The following is a 13,030-nucleotide window of genomic DNA, read 5'->3' on the forward strand; positions in this document are numbered from 1 at the left end:
TAATGACTTCACTTTCTCTCCACGTTGGTCGCCAATGAATAATCCTAAATCAAGTTTGGGTCCCCGCTCGCCCCCTCTCTCTCTTTGGTGAATCAGAAGTGTACTGCAGTCGCACCTGGGATGGCTGGTTGTGCTGGGGGGATACACCGGCAGGAACCTACGCGTCCCAAAACTGCCCAGATTATTTTGTTGACTTTGACCCTACAGGTAAGCAGTATGCCAGTTTCGGTAATTGTCAGAGTAAGTCTGTATGGAAAATATATACATTGTGTGTACTGTATGTGCAGAAAAGGCAACCAAGTACTGTGGGGATGATGGGCAGTGGTTTCGCCACCCTGACAACAACAGAACCTGGTCAAACTACACACCCTGCAATGAAAACACGAAAGCAAAGTTGAAGGTAACACTGATATTGTGAACAATTAGCAAAGATTGTTTTTGTGATCATATTTCGGTAACTTTAATTGCCCTTTTATAATTGGACTTTTGTTTTTTTTTTTCCTGACGTTTTGCAGCACACGTTTGAAAACAGATCTGCACTTTGTACTGCTTTGTCAAAATAGGATTCATGTATTCTTTTTTTTTTTAACCTCGGGGGATCATGATGATGAAAAAAGCGGTCAGCAGTGATTCAGATCTTAATCAATTGAGTCAGATCTTGGGGACAGCATTGAGACACGTGAATCGGGGACCATTAACGACAGTGATGCAACAGATTCCGAAAAGCACAATATTTCCCAGCCCAGGGTCTTATTTTTGAGAATTTGTTGATGTTGTCAGCTGCAAGAATGATTTGTGGGGAATGCGCTGTGTTTTCTGCCAGGATAAAAAAAAAAAAAAAGTGTTAGCGTTCCCAAACTATCCTTCTAATCTGAAAAGAATTCCCAAGTCAGATGTATTTTTTTCTTCAGCGACCTAATTTAAATCGAAAGCCAATAAGCATTTTTTTTTCTTTTGTTTGTCGCGTCAGAACACAAGCAAAGCTATGGAAATTAATTTTGATAGCATCAACACTAGTTAGGAAAATGAAGGCCACACTAAATAAAATGACATTGAAGGTCCCTTTTTTTTTTTCAGCGGCAAACGTGTCGCAGTATATTATTTTAAAATATGGAGGTCTGTCTGTGAGACCTCCTTTTTTTTTGCCTTTACATCGCTACAGTTGGGTTGTCTGAAAATGACGACCAAAAGCGATTTGCGCTTTTCGTCAATCTTTTCCGAATATTAAATCTTATTTGTTTTGTGTTGTTTGTTTCCAGTCTGCGTACATCCTGTTTTACATGGCTATTGTGGGTCATGCCCTATCCATAGCCTCCCTGCTCATCTCCTTGGCCATCTTCTTCTACTTCAGGTACCGCGACTTTCCTGACCTCCCTTTCTAATATCACATCTGTACCGACTGGTGTGACATTATCGAGACACAATTTGTCATCATGCTGAGATGATAATCAGAGCTTTGATCTCAGACGCCCGCTCGCTCGTGGCTTTTCCTCGGAAGGATGTGACTTCTTTTGCCGCCAGTGTCTTTTATATTCATCTACTACCATGTAGATTATGTTTCATTGATGTCTCACAGAGGAGTTTGGTGATTGTTAATTTTAGCTGACCCAAATCACATGCCGCTTTACTGGCGGCACTTCATTTTATCGAGCTACTTAATTTCATGGCCACCAGGGTTCCTTTGGTTGTTCAATACATTCGTAATAGCTCTCCATTGGCCCGACTATTATTGAACTCTGTGCTTGTAAACTGCTTGTTGCCATTTTTAAAAGCGGGGGATGTGGAGTCTGGATCTCGCCCGACGCCCTCGCCGTGCTACAAAACTTTCAAAACCATCATTCATATCTGAGTCAGAAGCAGGACCGCGGTTCGTCGGGAAAATGAATCAACCTGACAAGTTGGATCTGGGCCCGTTTCTGCTTTCTTCTCACTTCAGCTTTTCTTTAGAGCAGAATCCTTTCAAGTATGACGTGAGAGGATCCAGATGTGAGGCTTAGATGGGAATGCGCAGGGCTGAAGCTGCGTTCGGTTTGCCAAACACGTACATCGTCAATGTCAGGTGTCTTCGGTAGCCATTTTGTCACAAGGCGCACAACCACCCCTCTCTCTACGTGCTTCCCAAAGATCGACATAAATATCCAGTCTAAGACATACACAGCGGTTGCTTCAATACAAACAATATATTTAGGCCTGCAGGAGGCTATTTGGCAAATAATACATCGCATAAGTTCAAATTTTGACAAGGCTGTTAACTCATTCACTCCCAAAGACGTTTTTAAACGTCTTTTCAGACTTGGTCTAGCATTGGCTGGTGCTGAATGAGTGAATTTGGACTGGTGGCAACGGTTCTTGTTCAAATGACATCTCTTGGCATTCATCGACTGCTTTGGGTTTGGATCAGATTGCATCGCTGTCATGGGATTCGCTGCCAATTGCATAACGCTGTTTCTTAAATGTCACCACGCTCACCTATCCGTCCCGATCGTTTCATCACGGAGGAGTCTGAGCTGCCAAAGGATCACGCTGCACAAGAACCTTTTCTGCTCCTACGTGCTCAATTCTGCCCTGACCATCCTCTACCTCGTCGCCGTCGTCAACAATCCTCAAGTAGTGGGCAGAAATCCTGTGAGTTTCACCATGTATCCAATATTGTCAGGCAGCACAATGAAATGTTTGCGCTGGCGCGTTTCCAACAGTACCGTTTCAATACACGGATGCCATTGTCTATAAGGAAGATTATTTCCACCGTGGGAAATTAGGCGCAACGTATTCATTATTCATGCTCGAAAGAAAAATGATGCGATAAAACCATCCGTCCATTTTCTGGACTGCCAGTCCTCATTACCGTGGCGGTCGTGGCTAACTGGAGCTTATCCCAGACGATTTTAGGCAAAAAAGGAGAAGGGAATGCTGGACTGGTTTCTAGCCAATCCTCAGCACGCAACCATTCACACTTGCACTCATGACAATGGGCAATTTGGAGTCTCTGGCATTGAAACAGGGGCGTGTAGACTTTTTATATCAAAGGCAAATGATCGAAATTGTATATGTTCGAGGCAAATCATACGATGATACGGTAGCAGAGTAGTTGGTCTATATTTAGAATGACTTATTTCTCGCCCCCTATGGGTGACATTTTTGGCTGCGTATCATTGGACTCTTTTTTGGGGGCGGGGGGGGGGGGATCGCCGGTACATTGTTTGTGAGTTATTCAAATCTCCAAAATCGTCTTAGTACTTGCTGATAAATCTGTCTCGCAGGAATGCCTCACTACCATGGCAGAACATAAATAAACCTTTTAAGAACTAATCCTGTTTGGAATAAGTAAAAGATGTTCGTCAGCTCAGCAAATCATCTTCCCTTTTCTTTTTCCTGCCATCCCAAACTGATTTTTTTTTTTGTAATGGCTTTTGTGTCGTTCATAATATTAACAATGATTAAAATCATCAATAATAGTAAAACTCTGCCCGAGACTTGAATTCAGATGGGAGAGGTAGGCGGGAGGAATGGGATTTTTTTGGAGTTGAATCTCAGCCACCGCACCGCCGTTACCCGGCACAGAATCTTTGGCCGGACAAAAGACAAACAACCTGACATCTGGGTTTGATACAAAAACCTGCTGCTGCAATGTCATCATATCTTTAGTCGCAATGTTTTTTTCTAAAAATACTGGAAGCACTTCGGATCACTTCAACGGCAGGAGGACGAGCACCGGTTCAAAAACCTCTTTGCCATTATTCAAAAGCATTGAATGCGTGAAGTATGATCTCGGTTTTCAAGAGGAATCATACGACACAATCACTCGCGGCGTTTTGAGAGACTCCGACAAACCCATTTGCATTTACAAACTACGGGCAAATATTAAAATGAGTCCGGCTGCTTTCTCTGCTTGTGGCTTAGAACGATTGATTTACAGCAGCACACGTTTTCCCCTCACTTCGCCGCGAGAGATCCTTCGCAATTTCCAAGCGGTCGGGGTTCCGACAGACACGAGGAGAGTAGAGCTACATGATCCACAGCGGCTTGATTTGCAAAGCAGAACACCGTTAGCGGCTGAAGACAAATCTTGCTCATCTGCAATTCCACGAGCTTCCCCGAAGGGAATATCTGCATTCTGTTTGGAGGCCACAGAAATGTGATTATGTGAGGAGGACATTTGTGTAAAAGGGCGGAGCAGGGTGAGTTATTGTTGTCCGTTTTGGACAACGAGACAAGCTATTAATTGCGTTGTCAGCAAAGCAAAATTCACCTTTACTCCAAGTGGACCGCGCAAAACGTCCAACTTGTGTATGGCTTATCCTTACTGGTGTCTTGGGTGAGCCGGTGAGAATTGAAAAATATGTTTATGGCACATCCAGTGAGGCATTTCTAATATTTGGGTTTTACCAGAGGCGGCAGCCATAAATTAAAAAAAAAAAAAAAGCACCACTACAAACTGTTGAGCAAAGTCTGCGAGAGCTTTCTGGCAGATTTCAGTGCATTCAGTTGATAGGATCAAAACAGTGAATTCGCAGAAATAAGCCCCCTGTAATTATCGCATCGGTAGAGCGCATTGAGATAAGACTGACGTGATCATATGCCATTTAACCCTCAGCTGGATCACTTCTAATGAAGTCATACACACTGCATAGGAAAACTCTAAACACCCCTATTCAACTGCCAGGTTTTTGTGACGCAAGTGACATTAGACCATTGTTTTTTTGTTTTTTTTTCTTCCACCAATGTGACCTATAAACTGGACAACTCAACTGGAAAAAAAAATTACATTGTGCAAAAACAAACTTGATGTGTTAATGCCCAATCAAACCAGGTTTGAACTTTTTGGCCATCAAACCCACAACACTTAGGATAAGCAGCATAGAGGAAAAAAAAAAAAAAAAAATCAAAGGATGTTGAACTACCTGATAAAATGCTTTCTACGTCCCTGTGTGGGCCATCTTTGCAGGTAGGCTGCAAGGTGTTGCACTTCTTCCACATGTACATGCTGAGTTGCAATTATTTCTGGATGCTCTGTGAAGGAATCTACCTGCACACGCTCATCGTGGTGGCTGTTTTTGCAGAGGAGCAGCATTTGCACTGGTACTACCTCCTTGGCTGGGGTGAGTCGGCATCTGTGCGTTTCGGGCAACCTCCTATTTTCATTTCATTTGACAAATGCCGCTCAAAACAAATAAAACAAGTTTTCGGGATCGGCTCACGGTTTCAACTGCGTGGTGGACAGTGGAACCTCCGAGGTCAAAAGCCTGATTTGGAAAGTTTTGCTTGCCTTTTAAACTGCCGAGAACTCATATAATCAGTTCATTTGTGAATAAAAGGCTCACACTATCATTTATGCTCATCATGAACTGAAGAAGGAAAAAAAAAAACCCAGCTTAGGTTCTAATCTGTAAAGTAAAATGTTTAATTAGAAATTTTTTTTTTTGCAGTTGTAAAACCTATTCTACGTTAATTATAACCTCATAAACTTTTGTTTTAATTCGACGGAGAGCAAGTAGACTTTAGTCCTCTCACTCTCTGATATTGTATTATTTGCCGGTGTGAGTTTTTTCTTTATTGTATCTATTTATCGTCAAACTGCTTGCCCTTTCTCCGCTCTACTGCCCGGTTTACATTTTCCCTTAAGAGGACGGTCGCAGCAAAGTGTGTCGTGCTGCAGGGTTTGGAACATGAAAAATAGAAATAAGCTTGAACGTTTTTTTCAGGGATGCTTCATTTTTTTTTCCATCGCATGCATAAACACAGAATTCTTCAACTCCATCGAGTTGATCTATGAAAGGTGCATACTGCTTACTGTGACCTTGATGACAGAAGCGTTTGCCTTGAGCCATCATGTGCCTGCCATCTTTTCATTCTCCAAGGTTTCCCACTCGTGCCTGCATCCATCCATGCTGTAGCGAGAACAACATTTTTTGACGACTAGTGAGTACCAAACCTGTCAACCAAACCTGTCAACGAATATAGACACGCTTGTTTTTTTTTTTTCATGTACGCTTTGGACTTCAGACTGCACTGAGTGTTTTTTTTTTCTTTTAACTCTCTGTAGCTGCTGTATGAGCGTGGAAACACATTTGCTTTATGCAGTCCATGGTCCTATAATGGCAGCACTCCTTGTAAGTCTCCTCTGTTCTATTTATAGCCCCGCGTCGCACTACATTGACAAAGAAATGCATGCTGGCTCATGTGACAGCATTGATTTGCATTTTGTGAGTTCCCACAAATCCTCCGAATGTTCTCTTCTTTTGCAGGTGAATCTCTTCTTCTTGCTCAACATCATCAGAGTGCTGGTCACCAAACTGAGAGACACACACCGTGCTGAGTCCAACATGTACATGAAGGCTGTGAGAGCCACGCTGATCCTGGTGCCCCTTCTGGGAATCCAATTTGTCATTTTACCCTGGAGGCCGGAGAACAGGCTGGCGGGAGAGGTCTATGAGTATATCATGCACATTTTCATGCACTACCAGGTACGTAGACCTCATAGAGCGCAATGACGGTTTTGATCCTTTTGGGCTACTTGTGCTGTAAAATATTTCATTGCTATTGTTTTGAAGGGCTTACTGGTGGCAACCATATTCTGCTTCTTCAATGGTGAGGTGAGTGATATTCATCTTCCATTAGTATATTACTTCAATATAACGAAGTCTTTTAAAAAAAATTTTTAACTATTGTCCACTAAAAAATGTTATTAGGAATGTGTATTTTATTTTTTTTCCCAGTTTTGTTGAAAAGGTTCGTGGATGCAGGTAATAAGTCAGGAGTACAGGTTGTTCTGTTTTGTATTCAGCAAATCAGCAGTTAAAACAGCCAAGCGACCGCTGGAGATCATTTGAGAGACGAAATGGACAAATTGCAGCCTTCTGCTGAATAATCTTTCGTCTCAACATTCCCACCTCACTTCATTAACCTCCGCAAGTCACGATGACGCCAGAAAACATATCCGACGGCAACAAGATAGCAGTGCTGGCAATGCTAAGCTAACATTAGCACTGTAAACAAGCAGTCGTTGGAAACATTGGTCGCACGACTTTCTCATAATGGAGTGTTACCATAACGCTGAATGTTAATGGTTTGAAGCTTTATTTGTTGTTGAAGGTCCAATCAATTAAAAAATCAAAAAGAGGTCATACATGGACAAGTTGTGAGAACACAACGCAACAAAATGGTCAATGTTCCATGTCGAGAACCATGCAGGGGAGAGGCGCAGATTGGAGTACTCGGCATGTGCAATTAAAACACACAGTGGTTGTGCTCTTGTCTGAAATGAGGTCAGGTTCCCATCCTCTCAAATGCTCAAAACAGCTCGTGCAAACCATGTTTGAGAGACGCGCATCGAGAGGGTCCACACGAAAGGAGGGCGATCTAACACATCAACTGTCACCATGGGATCAAACTGTTTGTTTGTATTAACTGATCAATTGCAGTGCCTTAATAAGGACATGGGCTTTTTGGGTTGTGTTCCATTCGCCTCCCCCCCCAAAACTGCACAACCAGCATTACGTCCACAATGGCGCCTTTGTAGTGCGAGGTCAGTGAGACAAACAGCGTTCGCGCTGTCTTTGTGATGCCAAAAACAACGCTCTACATGGACGTCCTCACCGCTCTCTTGGCTCATTTGGACAATTAGTTTGGTCATTTTTATGATTGGACCTTTTTTTTTTTTTTTTATGCTTGAGTGTGTTCATGCATTATCAGAAAATGACAGCATTATGAGAGCCTCACAGGCAGCATAAAAAAAAGTGGTTTGCACACTCCTACTGTATATTATGAAGGATCTCGATTGCTTTGAATGAGCACAAGAGCAAGGAAACGTTTTGGTTTTATTTGAATCGTATTTAATTCTGAAATGACTTTGCGACACTGGTTTGTGGTTACTATTCAATAAACATGTTTGGTATGTTTTATTGGTGTGCCGGTACTCATATATCACTTTGCACTTTCGGTTTATTTATTTATTTATATTAAATAATTGAATTTAAATTATTCCATGAGACCCCAAGTTATGGCTCACAGATAACCAGAGTAACCATGTTGATCAAGTTCAATCCCTGACACAGATTATTTTCTCATGGAGAAAAGCGGAATATGCATTGTGTACAGATTTTGAGAAATGCTCTGAGAAACGTTCTGTTTTGTTGCATCCGTATTGTTCAAATCAAGTCCGCGCGTGTGTGCAGGTGCAAGCCGCTCTGAAGAGACAGTGGATGCAGTATAAGACCGAGTGGGGTCAGAGGCGAAAGGACCACTGCTCGATGCGCTCCACGTCGTACACGGCCACCTCCATTTCAGAGGTCCCTCCCTTTATGTACCACCAAGACGGCAACAGTGAACACTTGAACGGGCGCCACTCGGACGACTCTGAACTGGTGGCGCTGAAAATGGGCGAGATCCCCTGAGCAGTACAAGACGGCAACCTTGTAGCGTTTGTCGTCAAACCCTACAAGGTTGAGACAGAATCTTGGAGGCTATCTTGGTTAGCGCTGCGGCATTAATGTGAACGAGGGCTTCAAAGAGCGGCTGACAAGGAGAGAGAGTCACTTCGATCACTTTGTTGCAGCTGCTTAGTGACAATGCCCAAAGTGGTTTTGAGACTTTCGACGAGTCAACTTTATCGCGCTGGCGGCAAGGAGAAACGACTGTGACGACAATGTAATCTGTAAGCGGGGATGTGATGATGACACAGTGATGCGACTGTGGTGATCATCAACCGCAATTGATTGACACAATCCTTTTTTATTCTCACCTAATACACCAAAGGGTAGACGATGCAGGTCAAAAACTAGATGGGGACGTTCTGTGTCCGAGTGAGCGCAGATGTGGTATCCTATCACACACACACACACACACACACACACACACACACACACACACACACACACACACACACACACACACACACACACACACACAGTGGATATAAAAAAAATCTACAGACCCTTGAAATGCCATTTTATTGTGATATTAAAAAATGAGTCCAAGTTCAATCTATTCAAAACTTTTTTCCTCAATTGTGACCTATAACTTGTGTAATTCATTTTTTCATCTTCAAAAAAGAAAAAAAAGCCACTGAAAACACGTGTTTGCACAACTGTGCACAACCTAGTTTAAAAAAAAAAAGTTTGGATTTATCTTGGAATTTCAACAAGGGTGTGCACTTTATTTATATCCACTGTGCACACATCACAGACAGTAACAATACACCAGCACCACCAGACTGGTTACGTGCCACGAAATGTTACCAAGTATCAATGTCTGCACCTCTGGAATTGTGTACATAGAAATCCTTTAAAATGCATATTTTGTTTTCCGTGAATATTTTATCATCATTACCAAGTGTAGTGCGCCATGACTGCTTTGCTGTTTTGCCGATGCTCAACATCACAGGCCTGAGAAGCAAGCGGAAGCTTACTGTGCAAAAAGCAGGCTTAAAAGATATAAATATGCTGTCCTCCAAAAGAACTGGCATAGTGAGGCCAATGTCTTTATATTTGGAGTACACTGAGCACGTAATCATCACTCACTTTATTTTCTCGGTTCCAACACTTTTGCTCAACTAAAAGTCTTTTGTTTTGTTTGTTTGTTTTTTTCCCACGCCGTTGCCAAAATCAGTCTACAGACTGTCACCAATGTCCCTCAAAAATTATGGAGCGGTAGCGCTTGGTTTAACCAGCAGTACAAAGTTAAAATGAAATATATACATATAGTTTAAAAAGATTTATCATAGGCCACATCATGAGAATATTTGTTCTTTGACCAATACTCACTTATGTCTTTTGTTGCAGGTTAGAAAGAAGTGACAATCAATTTTAGCGAATGATGTTCATTCTGTGATAATAAAGTTCAGTGCATTTACTAAAGTATTGATTTTAGTATATTTCTCACGCATTTTTTTTTAAAATAAGGATCTGTCCGAGGCGAGAGCTTCTGTGGACATTATCTGTGTTTGTGGAAGTTAGCGCGCTTTTTAGTGAAGCCAAAAGGCATCACACCAATATGATTTCTGCACTGTGATCCCCACTTTGGTGAATTCCTGTGGTTCATTTCGTCTCCTTGGCTTCGACTGACATCATTGAAAATGTGATGTTTATTAAAAAAAAAAAAATGTATTTCGCAAAAGCTTGACTGAGTGATGTTTTTCCATCCCGTGTAGTGATATCTGGCACAAGGAGATATTTGCATTTTTTGTGCTGGCTTTCAGTGTCGTAGAAGAAGAGAGGAAAAGAAGAGAGAGACATATTTGTAGTGTAAATTACAGCGCCACGGTTCAGAAGGGCTATTTTCCTTTTTTTTTTTTTTTTTAACCACAGTTAATTGGTGCCTTTGGATAAGAGTTTCATAATTACTTGCATCTTAAATTATATTTTCTACATGTAATAAATGAAAATGCCAATCCATTACACCCCCCACCCCCAAAATGAATGGGCTATTACAAAGTACGACGACACTAAAATGTAATTTTTAGCATTGTCATAAATAAATCAACCGTAAAGATTGAAACTTGAATTATGATTAATTGCAGATTTTTCAGATGGCCACCGGGAGCAGTATAATGCAGTCATCCTAACGACTGTAAGTGACTCAGAGAGCTGGATTATCAAGTCCTTTTTCACAGAGGATAAAGAATATATGCCTTATGTCATCTGTCAGCGTGTCACTGTGGGTTTGCTTTCAAAGAGCGATTCCTTCACCTGACCAGATTTAGATCAAGCTCGCTTAATGCTATCACATGATGATGGCATTTCCCATCATGTGTTAGCATTAAGCTAGCGGAGTTTCAGGCCAAGTTATGTGGCTGTTTTAAATACACCATCTGTAATTTTCTTTGTCTTATGTTTAGTATAACATTACATCTCCAACAGATTCGGTCACCATGTGCCAAAGTACTGCTTGTTGGTGGGGGGCAAGTGAGGTCACTCGTGTCTCAAAGCGCCACTGTATCTCATTACAGTACTTATACTTTGTGATCCAACCTCTTTGATACGAAAGACTCCTTTCATACCATCAGCGCAGGCATCTGACGGCTCAAGCAGGTCAGAATTGAATTCCTTCTGAACACCTCAAGTCACATTTATCGTACTAAGGGTGCCACATTCATTTCTTTTATGCCAATAATTTCTGCCTTGCAAGAGACGCCAGTGTAAAATATGCAATTTCAGGCTCTGCTGCATCCTAATAACGCCGCCAAAAGAAGACGACACACCGTCCTCCTTTGAATTCATTCATTGGTCCTATGAGCTTGATGAGGTGGTGGTGCTGGTGGTGATGATGATGATGATGATGATGATGATCATGATCAAGTTTGACGCCTGTGGAGCTGCATTCTCATTCCTTTGATAAATATTGTCTCTTAACTCTCACCACAACAATAAAATAACCGGAGCAGATCTGATATAATAAAATTCAAGACAAATTGTATGCAAAGTGTGCTTAAGAGGGCTTAGGCGGGGGACTTGTGCTACAATGAGGACACAATGAGAAGGAAATCTTCATAATTGCACACACATACCCCTTTCATCATGTTTTTCTGCTCAAGACGGACGGATGAGTGGAAACGCATTTTGCAGGAAGTCACAGCTTGGAGTGCCCCATATGTTGTAGCGAGGTGGATTTGTGAAACGTCAGGGAAAGGCGAGCATTTGATTTGGTCTGGCATTTGACGGAGCCTCCTGATGGCTTCAGTGTGGCAGCAACCTGCAGAAATTTGTCAATGAGTCACCTTGAGTGGGCAAAACAAGAGCTTTGAAACAGAGGAAAAAAAGAACACGACCATGCAGTGGCGTGTCTGCCTCCTCCACGCCGTCTAACTATTGGAATCAATATAAATATTTGGAGGAATTGATTGTTTTTGGCTTAGTATGATAGAGATCTAATAAGCAAGCAAAATGAAAAGAAATATATTAATATTTGCAGGAAATCATCTTCTGGGTGCATAATTTGTGCCAACAAGCTGAATGACCTTTCACGATATACTGCAAACCGAATTAGATGCTGGATGGCCAAGAACTGCAATGAGGAAAGAGCACAAATGAGTTTATTGGGTTTTAAGTTCGCGTCTTATGCACACTAAAATGGTAGACTAATGTGTCGATAATAAATTCATAACCGTGTCGCACATATGGGATACATACACTGACAGTATTTTTTTTTTTTGAATGGGCTTCCATACATCATTATATGGCCGCCTGCATAATGCGAGAGACGGGCTCCCCTGCTGTACTCGGTGCGACCGCTTCAAAGACAAGGAAAATCAAACCGTCCAAATCTTTCCTCGCTCTAATCTGCAGCACAGCCGCTATCTGCTCGTGACAGATTGGCCGACTGAGTGTGAACTTAACAATAGTGGCAGGATGCATTTATGCACTGGCCTCAGACGACAAGCGTATGAAGAGCATTCATGGTTTCCATCGATGAATAATCAGTTGTTGCCCTGCGAGCTCACTCATGAATGTTGCCTGAATTCATTTCTTGGTGCCAAAAGGCCAAATTGACCAAGCATATGACAATTGATACTTTCCACTGGATGTTCGAATTGTACTTGATCCCACAAGTCTGCAAGTAGCAGCAGAGGTTGCATCATAAAATAACTCCTCCTTCAGCATTATGTGGCAACACTCATTAATAAGAAACCTAAATGAGCATTGGGTGTCCAAGCCCGCTTTGATGTATTATTGGAAGACAAAGTTCCCTGTATGATCATTATCTAAAGCTGGATATTATGAACATATTACGATGCCTCGAAGGAGATCGTGGATTTGCCATATCCATCTGATTCTACGAGACAGCAGATGAATGACACACCCGAGGCATTCTCAGTCCCCAAGTGGATGTGACAGAAATGAAGAAAAAGGAGTGTTTGTCAAATTGGTTTTTTTTTTTTACAACCGTCTACAGGGTTTTTTCTGTTTTTTTGAGTATGTTTAGTGTGTTTTTTGTTTGTTTCAGGAATACTTGTAAAAAAAAAAAAAACAAACAAAAAAAAACAAAAAAAAAAAAACATATTCAAGAAAAATACCCAAAAAGGCTGAATATATAT

The 13,030-nt window shown here is 41.7% G+C and overlaps 1 protein-coding gene and 1 long non-coding RNA gene across 3 annotated transcripts in view; one reads left to right on the forward strand and one right to left on the reverse strand.

The window, feature by feature from the left end:
- Positions 1-8,890, forward strand: part of calcr (calcitonin receptor) — a 32,627-nt gene extending 23,737 nt beyond the window's left edge. For both annotated transcript variants that reach the window (XM_019889732.1, XM_019889733.1), the window contains exons 13-22: positions 97-207; positions 288-400; positions 1,260-1,351; positions 2,499-2,625; positions 4,946-5,099; positions 5,859-5,919; positions 6,044-6,110; positions 6,246-6,464; positions 6,552-6,593; positions 8,175-8,890. In XM_019889732.1, the coding sequence (XP_019745291.1) occupies positions 97-207; positions 288-400; positions 1,260-1,351; positions 2,499-2,625; positions 4,946-5,099; positions 5,859-5,919; positions 6,044-6,110; positions 6,246-6,464; positions 6,552-6,593; positions 8,175-8,393 (1,205 nt within the window). In that variant the 3' untranslated portion in view covers positions 8,394-8,890. The remainder of the gene's footprint in view (positions 1-96; positions 208-287; positions 401-1,259; positions 1,352-2,498; positions 2,626-4,945; positions 5,100-5,858; positions 5,920-6,043; positions 6,111-6,245; positions 6,465-6,551; positions 6,594-8,174) is intronic.
- Positions 5,422-13,030, reverse strand: part of LOC109527685 (uncharacterized) — a 14,149-nt gene continuing 6,540 nt past the window's right edge. Inside the window, exons 3-4 of the long non-coding RNA XR_002170570.1 lie at positions 11,504-11,688; positions 5,422-5,888 (exon numbers count right to left, since the gene is read on the reverse strand). This is a non-coding gene — a long non-coding RNA (uncharacterized LOC109527685). The remainder of the gene's footprint in view (positions 5,889-11,503; positions 11,689-13,030) is intronic.

This window comes from Hippocampus comes, unplaced genomic scaffold (genome assembly GCF_001891065.2).
Source record: "Hippocampus comes isolate QL1 unplaced genomic scaffold, H_comes_QL1_v1.1 scaffold337, whole genome shotgun sequence".
In the NCBI taxonomy this organism is placed as follows: domain Eukaryota; kingdom Metazoa; phylum Chordata; class Actinopteri; order Syngnathiformes; family Syngnathidae; genus Hippocampus; species Hippocampus comes.